The sequence below is a fragment of the Podarcis muralis genome, chromosome 1 (genome assembly GCF_964188315.1).
Source record: "Podarcis muralis chromosome 1, rPodMur119.hap1.1, whole genome shotgun sequence".
Classification (NCBI taxonomy): Eukaryota; Metazoa; Chordata; class Lepidosauria; order Squamata; family Lacertidae; genus Podarcis; species Podarcis muralis.
The window spans coordinates 83858816-83876744 of NC_135655.1; the positions used below are offsets into that span (position 1 = coordinate 83858816).

Genomic DNA, 17929 nt, shown 5'->3' on the forward strand with positions numbered 1-17929 from the left:
CCCAATGGAATCTAGAAACTACAGCCAGTGGCATAGCGTGGGGGTGCAGGGGGGCCGGCCGCACCGGGTGCAACATCGGGGGGGGGGGCGCTCACACTCGCAGCTCTTTGCCCCTACCTGGCTCACTCGGGTTAGGGGGCACAAATTACTTGCCTTGCCCTGGGTGCTGACAACCCATGCTACGCCACTGACTACAGCTTACTAGCACAGTGAAGAGGCAGGGACTCCAACTAGTCCTGGATGTGAGGATTTCACTGCTTCATCTAGAGTAGCCACTTACACATTGTCAAAAAAGATGAAACATATCACCCAAAAGAGAAGAGGGCAGAGATTTATACGAAGAAGAAGAAGAAGAAGAAGAAGAAGAAGAAGAAGAAGAAGAAGAGGAAAAAGAAGAAGAAGAAGAGGAGTTTGGATTTGATATCCCGTTTCCGTTTTATCACTACCCGAAGGAGTCTCAAAGCGGCTAACGTTCTCCTTTCCCTTCCTCCCCCACAACAAACACTCTGTGAGGTGAGTGGGGCTGAGAGACTTCAAAGAAGTGTGACTGGCCCAAGGTCACCCAGCAGCTGCATGTAGAGATAAATTATTTGTGGGTGGGCATAGAATCATTTAAGCAGAAGTACAATAGATTTCACCATAGTGGGAAGACGTGGGCAAGGTGAACTGCATGCTTGCAGTCTACTGAGCAGGTGTTAACTGGTGATGGGCAACTTCAAGGCCCCTGCTCTCCATGGCTGCAAGGCTCAGAAGAGTTCCAGAATATCTTTTAAGGAACCAGTAGGAGATAGCTTTAATTATTTGACTAGGATGCTCAACTTTCTACCAGGCAAATTACCCTTTACACACAAATACTAATCACAAAGTCATAATCATTTTATTATTAATGAAAAACCATTCCCAGGAAGCCACAAATTTGACTGGAGGAGTGATGAGAAAGGGGTGCTTAATCTTTCCCACTAGCCATTTTCCAATCAAGCTGCTCCCCCCCATGGGGAAAAATGATAAATGAATCAGGGAAAAACAGCAGGAGGGGAAAAGTTTAAAAAATACCCTCTCCTCCTCACCAGTTCTATCAAATCTGCAGCCTCTTTTTCATTTTTTTAAAACTTGTTTTTCATTTTGTTTAAAAATGACACCATTGTGTCATTGCCCACATTTATGTGTAATATGTTGTTTTCCCCTTAGATGTGGTCTGATGAGGATGAGGGGGGCTGCCTTCAGAGTGAAGCTATGCTTATAAAGAAGAGATGCTTTGTGAAAGAAGACTCTTGATTGTTCTTGTTCCTGGGCTCAGCTGTGGCTTTGCCTGTGCCTTACTCTCTGGAGTACTACTCTCCCTGATGTAGTTAGTTGTCCAAAGTCAGACCTGCCTTGTAAGATATTCCAGTAGAGTTCATGACTGTGATAGTGGAAGCATCCACATGAATGAGCACTGCTGAGTAGCCCCAAATACAAAGAAATCATCAGATGTCAGTGAAACAATCCAAGAAACAATACTGATGTTTCCCTCAAAACAGCAGTGCACCATACAACTCTGTTCACCATCCAAAGCTGCCATCTTGCTTCCATCAGTCTAATCCTGTAAGTAAGAAACAACCCTGAATTTTACCAGTCCTTTTTAGCATTCACTTTGCCTCCCTTTTGTCAGTAAGCCATAGTCTCTGGATCTGAATCAGTAGTGGTTATTACTCAGGCTATGTGATCTAAACCAGTGTTTCCCAACCGGTGTTCCGCGGCACATTAGTGTGCCGCGGAACGTTGCCTTGTGTTCCGTGGGAGGGAGGCGGGCGACTCGGGCGGCGAGAGGCGGGGCGGCGGCGGCGAGCACACGCGGGGCGGCGAGCGAGCTCCCTCCCACATCCCATCGCCGCTCGCTTTGGCCGGCCTACTGGAGCGAGCGGCGATGGGATGTGGGAGGGAGCTCGCTCGCCGCCCCGCGTGTGCTCGCCGCCCCGCCTCTCGCCGCCCGAGTCGCCCGCCTCCCTCCCACGGCACACCAGCCTACCTCCGTGTGCCTTTGCCCAAAAAAGGTTGGGAAACACTGATCTAAACAATGGTGTGTGCCACAAGTAGGAAGCTTGAACTTCTTACAGCCAAACAACAACTTCTCAAAGACTATTCTGTGAAAATGCATACTTGTAATTTTCATCAATATAATCTACATGCAGATATCATATAAAAATTATATTATGTGTCATATCTATACTCCTGACTAATATCCTCCATCAAAAAGTGACAAGACAACATGAAGGATCCAGCATGTATAAAACATCTTAAACTACCATCATCATACATGGAAAAGAAGTGCCATAACATTTACAAGTTTCTACATGTTGCCAAGCAAAGCCCCCAAATAACTTGATGGATCATAACTTGATGGATCAGATTCCATCAATATTCCTGTGGTTTTTTCATTGTGTTTTGTGTTTTTGCTTTCAATGCTTTACTTATTGCTAGTTTATTATAGCTTTGATGCTGAAGGAAATTAGCTCAAGCACTGTCTCCATGGGAACTGCAATACAATTGGCCGAGAATGACATGGATTTGATTATGACAATCATACCAAATTATACCATGGCTTATACAAAAGGCGTGTCCTAAGCTATATTCTTTTAGCTTTAGTGTTAACCTGCACCATTGTTACTATAACTAGATACTGCCTACCAAACATAGGCTCAGACTTGTGTTTTACTGTCTAGGCCAAGAGAGTAAGTCATCCTGGAAATGGATCTAGAAGTGTGGCAATTATTATGACAGAGGGCAATTTAAAAACCAACAAGAAGAAGAATTTGACCATTGTGCTCTTCTAAAATAAATATTCCTTTTGGGTGAGGCATATCAAAGCTTTGCTCAGGGTTTATTCTAAAATAGGTTTGTCTAAACCACATTCCTCTCTACTTCTATGAAGCGGCTGAGTCTTAATATAGCATATTATAGTCGTTTGTGGAGGGTAAGGACACTGGTGTTAAAATAGAAATGAAGTGCTTTGAGTTCACAGCTTAGAGCACTCTGGTTTGGGGGATGTTACCAGGCATCCCTGCATGTCTGAGGTCAAAGATCTGATGGAGTTTGACATCCTTTTAATTTGAAATTTAGCAATGAAGCTGAAGGATGCTCTGTGCAGCTTAGCAACGTAACACGGAATCAGTCCCTATCAGCAACAAAACTGCACATGCAGTTAAACATGTCAGCATGTGAAAGGGCTGTCATTTGCTTGTAAACAAACCAGAGCATGTCTTTGGAAACAGAAAACCATGAACTGCAACAGCCAGCATTTGGGGGCAAGCAGAATAAATGTTGGTCAGAAATGTTTAATTGGTGGGAAATGAGGAAGGAATGATATGTACTGTAAAAATCACTGGCTTATCTTCCACACACAGGAGGAACCACCCACCACATAGCCTCCAACTTCCCAGGATTCAAACGCATTTCATTGACCATCATCCAGTCTACCAGGGCTTGCACGCCCTCTCCTGTTTCGGATACTATGGAGAAAGAGCTGTGTGTCATCAGGGTACTGATGGAAACATGCTCCAAAACTCCTAATGACTGCTCCCAACAGCTTCATATAAATTTCATAAACTTTTATTGCACTAGCCAAAGGCCATGGCATTATCCCAAAACATCAACAGTCACTATATAGGTATACAAGGGGTCGGCAAGGTTTACCTCGCCTGGGCCAGTTCACTCCAGTGGAGATCCCTCCATGGGCTGGATTGTGCATGCGCGTGAGCGTGCACGCCCGTGATTTTTGATGTCTGCCTCTCTGCAGATGCGATTTGCCGCATCTGCGTCTGTGCAGACGCGATTTCCGGTGCCACGGAAGCGAGCCCCCGCATTGTGCTGCGCCAGTTTAGCGCAGCGCGCAGGGACTCACCAAGTGAGCGGCTTGGTTTGGGGGTGGCTTGTGGGCCAGTTAAATGACCCCCATGGGCCGCTTGTGGCCCATGGGCCTTAGGTTGCCTACCCCTGATATATACAGTAAAACCATAGTCAAATCAACTAAAATTCTTTGTTATATAAATAAAAGGTACCGGTAGTTCTCATACAAAATGTACAAATATCCAAGTCCCCTTTGCAGTTGATCACTAGTTTATCCAGGGGTTTTTTTGCCCTAAGCTTCCTAGTGGCTTCATGTAGATGTTAAGTAACATTGGAGACAAAATAGTGTCCTGTGGAACACCACAGCACAAGTGTCAGGGGCTTGAAGTGCACCCCCCCAGTGTTACTCTTTGGACTCAACCACACAGGTAGGAACAGCACAACTGTAGTACAGTGCTTCCAATGTCCACCCCACTCAGTCAATCCAGGAGGAGACTACGGTCAATGGTATCAAAGGCCACTGAGAGAACAAGTAAGAGTAACAAGGTCACAATCCCTCTGTCCCTCTCCTGATACAATCAAAGCTGATTTAGTCCCCAAAGCAGGTCTAAATCTAGATGGAAGTGGATCCAAGTGCCCATGTTCACAATCAATTCTTGGTAGGGGAGCAGTTGCTTGTGCTGACCATGAGACACTTATAACGCAGTAGTGGATTCTTCACGCACCAAATTTTAGCTTGTCACTGCCAGCAAGACATTTGGGCTGTGTGCCTAGACCCCAGAGTCCTGCATGCACCACCAGCCACACATGCTGTCTTTGCTTGGTACTGGCGGCTATCATGCAACAGTTGAAAATGGGCCTTGTATTTTAAATCAGTGGCTTGCTAGAATCCAAGCATGTTCACTAATAGTGATTCATTTCATACTTAATTATTTTAATATTACAATCAGGGTGAAAACAGAAATAATATAAAAAACAGAACTCACTGTCTATTTTCAGGGCTTTCTCTAAGCTTCACAACAGAAATGACAGTTTTCCCCAACTTGGTGCCCTCCAGTAGTTTTGAACTACATTTCTCATCAACCTCAACCAGCAGCCAGATTGGGGGGAAATCTAGATAGAAAAAAAGTTAGCTGTCCTGTCACTTGTTCCTCCCCTATAGTTCATGAAAACTGTCCACCTATTTGTTAATTTTTCAAAAGTGCCACATGAGCATTTATCAATTCATTGATCGCCTTATTACCGGTACTTATATTTTTAAGTACAAAACTACTTTAGGGGTGGGGGTGGGGGTTCTTGATGATATTGCATGTATCTAGTAGCAAATCAGCACTGACAAACTTCCACCTCAAACTTGCAAAAAAAATAATCTTAAGAAGTCAGCCATAGAATGGAAAGTTACATTCAGAATGAAACCAGTGAGAGTGCTTCCAGGTCAGCCTGCTTGCTCTAAAAATATTATATGTGCATTCACCGTACACTCTACACAAGAAGAAACAGCTGCTGCTGCTTTCTTTCTCTCTCAGGATAGATGAACAAGGAAAATATGCCTCACCTGCAAGCACAAAGAATCTCTTGTCACCTCCCACTGCCCCCCCCTCTATTTTTCCTAACAGTACAGAAATAAACAAAGTTAATAATTTGGTTGAAGCCTGATATCTGGGACTCCAGCTGGACGAATATGTGAAACTAATTTCTTTGATAAATCCTAGGCAGCAACAGAAAAAACTGCCTGTCTATAGCCAGTTTGGCTTCCATCAAGCAACCTCCAATAAGGTTTCATAGTGGAACAGCTTTACAATAAACTTTAAGGGGAGAATGAAATCAGATATTAGCTACTCAAAATCAATTGCCACCAGTCAGAGAGACAAATGGATAATTTGTACAGTAACTGATCAATATTATATATTGTCTATCTTTGGAATTAATGGCAATATTTGAAGTCAAATAATTGAAACTTGTATTTGTGAATCCTTTTCCCCCTAGATATCAAATATCAGTTTGAAAATGTTGAGTTATGCCACTGAAATGTTGCTACTGACATATACACACCCGCTTCACCAAATTCTCCAAACAGTGTTGCAAATGTTGAGTACGTATAAGTTTTTGAAACGCAGAATCTAAAGTTCGCTTCTTAAAATATCATTTTCATTTGTTTCAGATCTAGTTGGATCGGGTAAACTCTAGTACTTTCCAGCTTGAAGGTGTGGAAAGACCATAAATGTTTTACACACACTGGGCTAAGCTAGGGTTTAATTTGTTCTGCAGGAGATATATAAACAGGGCTGGCATACGTCCGGAATTTCCTGAACATACCCAGGTTTCATCTGCCGAAAATAGCATCCAGGTGGAATTTTCAGAAATCGGTTAAAATTCCTGGGAAAATCCAGATTTTTCCCCACTAAAAATATCAACAACTTGTGTCCAGATTTTCACTTTTTGAAATACGGCAACCCCAAAATAGGCTATTGTAAGCAGGCCTTCCATACCAATTAAATATGGTTCCTACCTGAAGGTTGTGCTTGGTCTGTGCTCTGATTATAAGCTGGGGTCAGTTTGTTTATAAGACATACGTACATTCAAAGTCGCTCTCGCTGTAGCTGCGACCTAGCTTCTCCTGGTCTCTTAGCACAGACTTGCTGATCAAGTCTCCGAACCGTTCGATAGCCAAGGTCTTGTCCAAATCCTCCTCATCCTCCGTGCCAGGAAAGGCCGTCTCAGCATCCTCACCATCCTGCACACCAATCCGCAGAACTGATAAATCACAGTCCCTGAAAACAGTCCCTTAATACAGAGAGGCATAGAAAAACACTAACCCCCTTTCCCTGTTCCCAGTCTCCTTCCCCAATAGTACCCACATTCACATTTCACAATGATGGGGTCACAAGAGCCCTCAAAACAATAGAGAGTAAAATGCTTGGCAGGGTTGTCCACCCTGATATTCATTTAAATCGAACTTGCCTTCCTAATCTTGTCTGCCTTCTTCCCCAGATTGGGACTGTGAAGTTTACTGTCGTGTGCACTGTACAATTTTAGATATCCAGGAGGTGAACAACAGACTGTGTCCAAATCCATCCGTTCAAGACCCTCCTTTACCCTCTCTCCTCTTGTTCTCTCTCCACTCCTCTATGATCAGTGTCTCTCACAATCTCTCAAACACTCTCACAGTGTCTCTCTGATATTTTAACTGTCAAGTTCTTTCTCATCCCCTCCTGCATTCCAGAAAGGAGAAGATCCCTTGGTCTCCAGGTTATTTGAGGGGCGGGAGGAGCAAAGGCAAAAAGAGATTGGATAAATGGCGATTCACCTCAGGAGACAGGTAGAACAGGAAATATAGGACATAGGCTTGGATCGCGAGATCCAGTGTTGGCTAGTCCATGTCACAGTTGTCTGATGTTTCCTATTGGTTGCCTGCAGAGCACACCTGTGTAATCCCAGTCTCCCCCCCTCCCCCGCATCTGATCCTCTAGTCTTTTTCTTCCATCTTGCCTTCTTCTATCCTGAGTCTTTACCACAGGCCCTGACCCCATCCCATGCTCTCCATTACAATCTTCCACTTTGGAATATCTGTTATGGCCACTTTACTGTACAGCTCTGGATACAGCCCTTTCTTTCTGGATCCATTTCAGTCCTCCCTGTGCCTTTTCCAAGCGCCACAGTTCAATCCTGCATCTATGAGCTCTGTCAGTTTTACCCCTTACCAATCCTCAGCTGCAGACACTGGTTAAAAGAAGAAGAATTCCTGTCAATTTAGCCTGAAATGCTGGTGCCAAGCTGTTGTGGACTCCTCGGTTACCATGGCAACACAGTAGGCCCAGCAGTGACAGGTCCTTGCTGAACCAGAATAGGAAGTAAAACCGCTGAACAGCTCCCAACACCCACCCCTAGATAAACAGTTAAGAAAAGCTACAATATCTGTGCTACTGTGCATCTGTACATACACATGCAGGTGTGTAGGTACAGTGTGGCCATTGCTCCTGGAAAGGCAGGGCCCCCCTGCACAAGGGCTTAATTTGAGACAGGGCTCAGCCCTGGAATTTGCTTTCAGCTACAGGACTAATTCCTGATGCATTTAAAGAATACCTGCAAGGTTGTGAAGGAAGCACATTTCACTCAGCATGGAGTGATCACAGCTGAACTTACACAGCAGAAACTATGATAAAGGATTTTTAAGGCCTGAAGCCCTGCACCTATCATTTTAGACATTAAGCATCATTTCTAGTGGGTCTTGAAGGAGCCTGGTCTAAGGTGCAGGGCAGAGAATATATTACTAGATTCCCTCCATATAGGGAATCAAAGTTGCAGACATATTGTGATATAGACACTCCAAATGTAAAAAAATAATAATTTTAAAATGGCTTTATTCAGAGGACTTTACATGGAGAATGAAAACAAAGTAAAGATCGGTCATTTCTTACAGACATGAATATTTCATAATATCACAAAATCACATCAGTCAGTTGCTCAAATCCGCAATTATTTGCTTCATGTGCCAAAAATTTATAGCAACTATCTTTTGATCCACAGGTGATATAATGAATACCATTGGTATAGTGAGTACTTGATCACCTGGGGCAACCTTGTAACAATAGTTGCAGAATGAGCGACTCCACCTCCAAAATCTTACATTCAGTACTTCTAGATTCCTATCAGATAACTCCAGTTTTCACTAGTCTGATAAAGGCTATAGGTTATTATGTCATATCAGCAACAAATCTATGTCACATTGCCCTCTCATTCTTTGTAAATATTCTTTTGCAATTTATGCATAAATAGTGCTATATTGATATATTATATAATATTGTAAAATGACTGGCTGATTAGTATCACTGATCCATATAGAAAAAGTTGGTCCTATGCAGCCATCTGTAAACAGAGGCTCTCTGTTCTCTTGACCATCACTAGCAAAGCCCAGTCCACAAATATATATTAAAAACAGGAGAGCTTGGATCCCAAGAGAAGTTAAGTTTTTAAAAGCTATGGAATTAAGGTTTCTTGTTGTTGCCCCTGCAAATACCCCCACCCACTGAAAAACATATCGGGGAATTGCCCAAAATTAGGTGGAGGCCTGCCCACTTTTGGTCAGTTCTCCCCTTTCCCAGAAACCCCGTGTGCCCCATTGCACATTATTCATATGGGCCTTCACCCTCTGAAGAGGCTTTTGTGACGTGAAGTTGACTTCGGAAAGAAGTAAGGGAACTGGACACTTTTATTCCATGACCTTCCTTGAGTTAACTTATCCTAGGATCAAAGCCAATGTCTTTTAAAACTCATTTCTGGGTATTAAAGAGGGGAAATGCTTTGAGCTATCACTTCTTGAATACCAAACTTCAAAGAATAAGCACTGCTGCAGTGTCTTCAGAAGAGTAGTCATGTTAGCCTGCTGCAGAAAAAGTCTTGTGACACCTTAAAGATTTAAAGAGCTCTAGCTTATTTCACAATTTATCCCAATCTGTATAGGATCTGAAATGTTTTTTTATGTGGAATTGTTTTTGTTTTTAGAGACGGAATTGTTTAAAGTTGTTTTTATTGTCTTTGTTTTTGTGGTAAAGTTGCTTGGAGATATATATGGGCAGCAATTCATAAATGGAATCAAATAAATAAATTTGGTTAGTCTTAAGCGCTGTAAGACTTGTTTTCACTGGTTGTGCAAATCTGTTATGCTTTTTTCCTCTTGAGACCAGTGAACTAGTTAGGGTATAGATTTTCCCACATAACGTGTGAACTGAGAAGACTCTAAGCAGGGCTCATAGTCAAAGAACTTCAGTCAAAAGAACTGAAGTAATTTGTACACAAATCTCATTTTCCACAGCAAAAACGTTTTACCAGTGCTTGATAAGCAATTCTATTATATATATATATATTTAAATCACCTGCTGCACTGTAGTGAAGATGCCTCCCAAAGGAGCATTTTTTCCATCTGCCATCTTGGTTTAAGATCTATGGACCGTCATGCAACGTTTGGGCAAATATCAACCCTTCTCTTTCATTAGCAGGCAACCAGTAAGTCTGAGGCGTGGCATAACCTGTGGAGAAAGGATAGAACACATGGACATCTGGACCAGAGAAATGGCAAGGGTGTGTAGCTATATTTGTGATGAATAAGAACTAATGGAAAGTTAAGAGCCACAGCTCAGAATCATGCGACAACCTTACGCAAGACACTGAGTTCTAAATTAATTATAAGCACTCAGAAAAGTGACCTGGATATTGCTATGGACAGCTCAACAACTTGCTTGGCTCAGATTGCATGCCGCTAAGTGTCAGGATGTAAAAGGAATGGCGTGTGGCATAATAATAATGATAGTCTAATGATGTCCTCCTTTGGAGAGTCATGTGCCATTCCAGTCACCAATCTAATAAAGAAATGGGGTGGGTGGGGGGTGCTGTGTACAGGGTTATGTAGAGGAAAAGCCTCTTTATGAGGATAGGAAGAGGACTTTGAGAGCACAGGCAAACAGCTTGAGATGACACAACAGATGTTTGTAAATAATAAACAGCAAAGCAAAGGAAAACGATTGCAAGGGTTAAAAGGCAGTAATTTATAGCTAATCAAGGAAGCATAGCTGAGTAATCCCTCTGTTTGCGTAAGCCCTACGTAGCTACTGGGTTTCACTGAGCAGAGACTTGGTCTCTTAATAGCCCTCTGGGGATTTTCTGTCTTCTCTTCAAAATAGTTGGACAAAGTAGACTGTGGATAGCATTGCTTCCTTGCTGGATTTAAATAGGACTCATGAGAGGGTCCCCCCTCCCACCTGGCTAGGTTTTTTAAAAAGAGCTCCATTTCAGTTTTAGGTGCTGGTCAGCTTTCAATATGTGTATGTCTCCATACATTAAAGAATACAAATGGTTGTTTTGTCTGGGAGAGGAAGTAAACCCTCCTCTGAGACAGGAATTGCAAAAGTCTCTAAGCAAAAGGATTGTAGGTAACATTAAACTGCTTTTGTGGATCTAGGCTGCAATCCTATACACATTTACCTGGGAGTAAGTCCCATTGAGCTTAATAGGACTTACTTCTGAGCAGACGTGCTTAGGATTGCTCTTAGTGTACAAATTGAGGAAATTAATGACATGAAATAAATAAACCTCACTCATACATTGTTAGAGCTCCTGGAAAAACATTGCAAACAGCTTTCTTGAAAACAACATTTCAGCACAGAAGGGTGTCAGAAACATACTGGTGCAGGCTTGCAGAAATTCTAGTAAATGTTGGGCTAAGAATTTGACTAAACCCAACCATAATTAAGACAGCAATAGATTTCTGAGACAAGGAATGCCCCTGCAATCACTAAGCTGGAGCCTGCTGTTGCTTCAACATCTAATTATCCCTGAATGTCAAAATACTGATCCTTGAGCGATAATAGCTATTGTATAGCTTAGATGACCAACACCCTGCCCTGTAATAGTGCATCTACCGCTTTTGCTAATTGCAATTATAAACATGCACTTTATTTCTTGTTTTAATTTGCCTCTGTAACTTTCAGCTCATTGTTTTTGTGTTGGCTTGGGCTGATCTTGACAAACCATTTCCTCCTGAATATTCCCAAAAGAAGTTTTGTAAACTTAAATGTAGTGCCTCCAGAGCAAGCAGCTTGTTAAGACTGCTGCTGGTATTGTCTAAAAATGAATTAGGGTCTCCTATGCATGTATTGTAGATGATTCTAGCTACAGTTACATACACATGCAGCGCCAAGTATATCTGTCTATAACACCCGCATACCATCTTATTTTTGTTTTGCTTTGCTTTTAACCAGAGTTGCCAGAAATTGAACTGGGGACTTTCTGCATATGAAACATCTTCCTTCTCTTATCTAACACTGAGCTTGGGTTGGTCCATTCATTAATGTATGTGTCTATGATGCCATGAATAAGGGATGCTTGGGGGACCTCTGGGTTGGAGAGTATTACTTTCTATGCAGTCTCAATACTCATTTATTTATAATGTAAAAATGAAAGAATTCCCCCTTTCAAAATGTATAGAACACCATGAGAAGGGACTGAGAAAGTGGACCGACTCCAAAATACAGTGGTACCTCAGGTTACATATGCTTCAGGTTACATATGCTTCAGGTTACAGACTCCACTAACCCAGAAATAGTACCTCGGGTTAAGAACTTTGCTTCAGGATGAGAACAGAAATTGGGCTCTGGCGGCGCCACAGCAGCAGGAGGCCCCATTAGCTAAAGTGGTGCTTCAGGTTAAGAACAGTTTCAGGTTAAGAACAGACCTCCGGAACGAATTAAGTACTTCACCTGAGGTACCACTGTAGAAACATAGTTTGTGGGGTTGAGTTTTCAACAATGACCTGTGACATCTGAGTTTTGACTTTCCATCCAGCCATGAAGCTCATTGGGTGACTGAATCACTTTCCCTCTCTCTTAGCCCAACCTGCTTCAAATGGTTGTTGTGAGGATAAAAGGGGACACGCACCATGTAATTAGGTACGGTATACATTTCTGTTATCACAGATGGACATATGAAGTTGCCTTATACTTGACAGATCATCGGTCCCATTCAGCCCAGTATTTTTTATGCTGACTGGCAAGTAGTTCTCCACGGGTTTGCAGCAGAGGACTTTCTCATTATCTGCTACCTGATTCTTCTACCTGGAAATGCCAGGGATTGATCCTGAGCGTGCACTCCCTTTCCATCATGGTCAGTGTGTTATACATCCTCTTCACAAGGGTTTCCCCCCCGCCGAGACCATACTCAGACAAAAGGGTGGCAGTTCAAGACTGCAGCAATGCAAGAATGGGATCATTTGCATTTGACATTTGCCCTCGCCCACTCCATTCTGTTGGTTACATACTAGGACTGGGAGTGCTCGAGAGGGTAAGGCGGAGGAGGGAACTTGAGAAAAGTAGATGTCAGTAACAGTAGCAGCACATGGCTCTGTGGAAAGCCCAAAACAGACATTCCGTGGGACTGCGGCCCAGAGTGGAGGAGGCAGGGAAGGGGCAGCTGCATGGCTAGGAACAGCTGGAAGAAGGAGAGAAGTGGGGGAGGAAGGAAAGCAGTGACAGAGGCTACGATGTCGATGTCACAGATTTTTGCATGATGTTCTCTGTTGGCAAGGAAACTTTTGTCTGCTCTTTACCAGAAGCTGGAAGAAAGTGGAGCTCCTCCCACCACTGTACCTGCACGCTAGTCCTGCTCCTACTGCATTTCTGCTGCTCAAACAGCTGTTAAAGAGTCAGCAAGTCTTACTGGGAGTGATTGACAAGGACATTAATCTATTAAAGCCATGTGCTGTGGACACTTCCTTTAAAGGCTGCTGTTAATAAGGCCAGATGGGCCACTGGTGCTGACGATTAAAGCAGCTCTTAATTCTTACGACCTTTTATAGCCTTGCCAATAATGTATCTTTCTCTCATACAAGCCAGTATCATTTTACTTGGACTCCCTTGTCTATCTGCCTAGCTGTCCCCACTTTTACATTCAAACTATGGGGGCTTTGAGGCCATGTATTTATACACTGCTGAGCGTGGTCAGGGCACGGCTCATACCTGAAGCTTGTTAGATCCATGGCAATAAACAAGAGAAGCAAGAGGAGGAAGAAAAGGACAGATTTGATTAGAGAGACGCACGTCACTCCCAAATGATAGGCTGTTGGCGCCAAAGGAAGACCAAGAGAGGGACAAGATGCAGTGTCCTGTGCAACAGAGCAGGAGATAAGGGCTCAAAATCTCACTTAGCACATGCCCAAAGTTCTGAGGAGGAAGGGACCCTTGAATATGATGAGAAACTGGAGACATGGAGCACACACTGAGATAATAATGTGCAGTAGATGGGACTGAACTGAAGGCATGACATGTACAAAAGCACACACACACAAATGAGGGTGTCTATGCCAGGAGTACTGTGGCATATGCATAGTTTGGGGGGATCACAGTGGTGGTTAATTTCTGTGTGAGAGCAGTGCTGGAGCTTGCACCTGACAGCCACACCCTCTGACCTGGAAGCCCTGGCCACTGATCCCACAAGCAGAGTTTGGTGAGGAAAAGTACTCTACGCATGCTCAGAGGCATTCTCATCTGCATTGCTTCAAATTTTCCCAAACTGAGACCTGTTCCCTAGAGCTGAGTCTCTCTCTCTCTCATCAAAGGATTGCTGATTAATTGCACTAGATTTTGCACTGGGGGAGGGGGTTTGCATTGTCACTTGTCACGTTCAGGAGTCTCCAGATTTCCCAAGCAGGACACATCACTGGCATCTTTTGTGGGCATGCCCAAATGTGGGCATGCTGGGCGGTGAGAATGCAGACACATACACGGCCTGTTCTGAAATGTCCCCCCTCCCCTTTTTCATTCTTCTGCTCTCTGAACAACTCACAAAGCATGCACATACCTTGCAGTCTCCTCTGCTGCCCTGCCAGATGCTTAGGGGCCCCTCACACCCTTTTATTTCCTTTTATTTAATTTTTTTTGCAGCAAGGATTTGACACCCCGGAGAAAGAAAGCCCCAAACCTGTGTGCCAAGCACAAGAGAGGCAAAGGCAAACCCATGTAAAAGGGTCCTGCTATGAGATCCACAGCTTTGCTCCCTGCGGAAGACTCTCTCTCTCTCTGCCCTGCACCTGGCAATGTCAGGGACATGAGGATGCTGGACCAGGATGGGATGAAGGCAGGAGTGGGGGTGGGGAAAGAGGCTATACTGTACCTCGCTGCTGATGAGAAGGAGAGCTGCCTGCCTCCAGCCAGGGGTCCACCGAATTCACGCTGCTGTGACTGGCCTCTTCTTGCCCTCCCTCCTCCTGCTGCTGCTGGAGATCACTCAACATGTGTCCATTTCCCTGCTAGTGGCTCAGGTAGGGTGGCTGTTTGAGACACCTCCTCCTCTTCTCCTCCACCACCTCTGCCTCCTCCTCTTCAGTGCAGCAGCAGCAGCAGCAGCAGCTTCCTGCTCCTCCTGCAGGCAGCCATCCGCTGTTACTGGCTCTGCTTGGAGACGAGCTGCACATTGGCTGCTCTGGCTCCCTTATTTAAAATTCTGTGTGGCGAGCCGCTCAGGCTATGAGTCACTCGCTGCTTTTCGCCGAAGCAGAAGCAGGCAGCAGCTGAGCCGAGCGGCTATTCTGGAGAGTCACAGGATGGTGGGAGGGAAGGAGGGACGCCAAGTCACCTCCCTTGCTAAGACAGCCTCACTGGCACCTCCACACCCAAGGAGCATGGCACTGGGGCCAAGCCGCATGGCCGGGCAACGCAGTGGTGCAGGCACCACTTGATGCCTGCACACCATCTTCCATCTCTCAGAGGTGCCAACAAATAAAATATTGGGGTGGAGAGAGGTAAGCCCTGCCCAACATAATCGATCACAAGACGCAGAGCGCACACACCATTTGAACGGGAATGCCCTTCAACTTTGGGGGCCCCAGCTCCCTCAAATATTTTATTGGGGGAACCGAAGGGACATCTGCCCCAAGGAGTTGGCTCCTATGCCATCTCTACATACCAACTTGCATGATGCATTGTTATTCCAAAGTGTTGCACATACCAAATTGAGAATGATACCAGTGGCTAAGAGACTCAGCCCTCCTGGGGCTTCTTAATGAGTTTTGAGGTTTTGGCTTTTTAAACTTTAAAGACTGAATTCTTAATCCATGGATTCTTAATCCATGTTTTATATTGCAGCTGTATTTTTAAAAATTGTTTATCATGAATTTTAACCTTTTTTAAAAAAATTAACACTGTCCAGAGAATTTCAGTTATGGAGCAGCATAGAAATACCATTCAATAATAATAAATAAATCATCAAAGAGCTCCCACCTTGAATCTCAATACTGTTATGAACTCACTTAGGCAAGCCACTCTTTCTCAGATATACCTTACAGGGTTGTTGTGAGATTACAGCTAGTTAATGTGCTGCAGGGCAGACTCAAGACTTTGCGGTGCCTGAGGCACAGCAGCAAATGTGCCTCTCACCTCCCAAGTCAAGGTGCATAGGGTATAACACAAAAAATCCCACAAGCACCACTCTCTGAAAAATAAATAACACATTAACAACAAATTAAAATATATTTCCTGCCATTATACCCAGACTGCCTCATTCTCCTTAAGGATGGGGCCAACTCTGACAATGCAAGCAAAGTGCTTTGAATACTTGCAAATGCTATACAAATTTCAACTATTATAATTCCTGTGCAAATTTTTGTGCCAGTTTTAAGTCACCTCGGGTGCTTTAGCTGAAAGGTGCCCTATGAATAACCAAGCAAACAAATAAATTATCACACATGTTGTGTGAACAAAACAAAAATATAATATTAGCAGGAAATTCTCTGTGTGTGGGTGTGTGGGTGTGTAAATTTAAAGCAGCCTTACATCTGAAACTGAAGCCAGGTTAAAAGTGTATTTTTTATCAAGAGATAATACACAGATCATATATTCACAGGTGCATGCTAGGATTGTTTGTTTGTTTAAAATCTATGCACAATCAGCTGCTTGCTAATCTTGTCAACTCAATAAATCATACATCAAAAGTATTCCTTCTCCCTGCGCTATAATTTAGGACACAATAAGTAGTTCTGCTCCCACCCAAATTAGGCCTGATTATTTGACCTTCAACTATTTTCTCAAAAGTGTGTTAACATGAATGACAGGAGCAACTGTTGGTGCCCTATTATAATTCTTTCATAAGTGAGAGCTTTGACATGAAAACTGAGAATTTATCTCCCAGAGAGGAGAGAGCAGATCTGTTCAATTAATAATTTTTGCTTGTGTGTTAAATATTCTGAATGCTCTATGGACCAAGGAGGAGTTCCCACACCCAAAGCTGGTCATTTATTTATTTATACATACATACATACATACATTCACACTTATTGGAACAATTCACAAACTACTGTACTTAGAATGGAGTAGGAGCAGTTAAGTCACCTAACTGACCTGTGGGTTAACTGATTTTAAGTGACTTGCAGATGACTACAGTACCTAAAACTCTTAGTTCCACCGAGCATTTGTACTTTGCAGTGAGTTATTCCCAAATGAGCAATGGAAGGATTTTATCAAGAAACATAGCTAAGGGATCATCCACACTTCTGCTTGTGCTGTGCCTAAAAAACATGGGTCTGAGCAGTTAGTGTGGACGAGCCCTTAGTCACAGCTAAGTTTCTGGATGGGATGTTTTTGTATTATCTCCCATATCTATTGTGCTGGCGCACATGCAGATTTGAATTCCATACCTTGCAGGTGTGAAGAACCTGTGGCCTTCCCCATGTTGTTGGATTCCAACTCCCATCAGCCCCAACCAGTATGGCCAGTGGTCAGTCCAACAACTTCTGGCTGGGGGCACACAGGTTCCCCACCCCTACTTTAAATAATGTGTAGACAAAAGGTAATAGCAATGGATTAAAGCATTGGGCTCACAAGAATAAATGATTAATGTAAGCATAGGGTTTTTTTAGAATTATGACTGGCTGTAATCGTTATGAATATAAACAAAATAAAAATAGAAGCAGAAAAGCAGAAGGAACATGGCTTGGACTTCCTATAAATTCTAACTAAAGCTTTAGGCATGAACATCTGATGAGGGGACTTTCTTGTACAAAAATAGGAAGGCGCTGTCCTGATGTGATATGAAACTGGGTTCTTTGCAAAGCAATATCAAACCTGAGAACTCTTAGAATCATAGAATCATAGAGTTGGAAGAGACCACAAGGGCCATTGAGTCCAACCCCCTGCCAAGCAGGAAACACCATCAGAGCACTCCTGACATATGGTTGTCAAGCCTCTGCTTAAAGACCTCCAAAGAAGGAGACTCCACCACACTCCTTGGCAGCAAATTCCACTGTCGAACAGCTCTTACTGTCAGGAAGTTCTTCCTAATGTTTAGGTGGAATCTTCTTTCTTGTAGTTTGGATCCATTGCTCCGTGTCCGCTTCTCTGGAGCAGCAGAAAACAACCTTTCTCCCTCCTCTATATGACATCCTTTTATATATTTGAACATGGCTATCATATCACCCCTTAACCTCCTCTTCTCCAGGCTAAACATGCCCAGCTCCCTTAGCCGTTCTTCATAAGGCATCGTTTCCAGGCCTTTGACCATTTTGGTTGCCCTCCTCTGGACACGTTCCAGTTTGTCAGTGTCCTTCTTGAACTGTGGTGCCCAA

General features: G+C 43.5%; 1 protein-coding gene across 2 annotated transcripts in view; it reads right to left on the reverse strand.

Annotated features, from left to right (window-relative positions):
- Positions 1 to 14849, reverse strand: part of SLC4A3 (solute carrier family 4 member 3) — a 46116-nt gene extending 31267 nt beyond the window's left edge. Inside the window, exons 1-3 of one of the 2 annotated variants that reach the window (XM_077933719.1) lie at positions 14485 to 14849; positions 9699 to 9851; positions 6403 to 6559 (exon numbers count right to left, since the gene is read on the reverse strand). In XM_077933719.1, the coding sequence (XP_077789845.1) occupies positions 6403 to 6559; positions 9699 to 9752 (211 nt within the window). In that variant the 5' untranslated portion in view covers positions 9753 to 9851; positions 14485 to 14849. The remainder of the gene's footprint in view (positions 1 to 6402; positions 6560 to 9698; positions 9852 to 14484) is intronic. The other variant, XM_028740776.2, reaches the window with a different exon arrangement.
- Positions 14850 to 17929: the final 3080 nt, after the last annotated feature.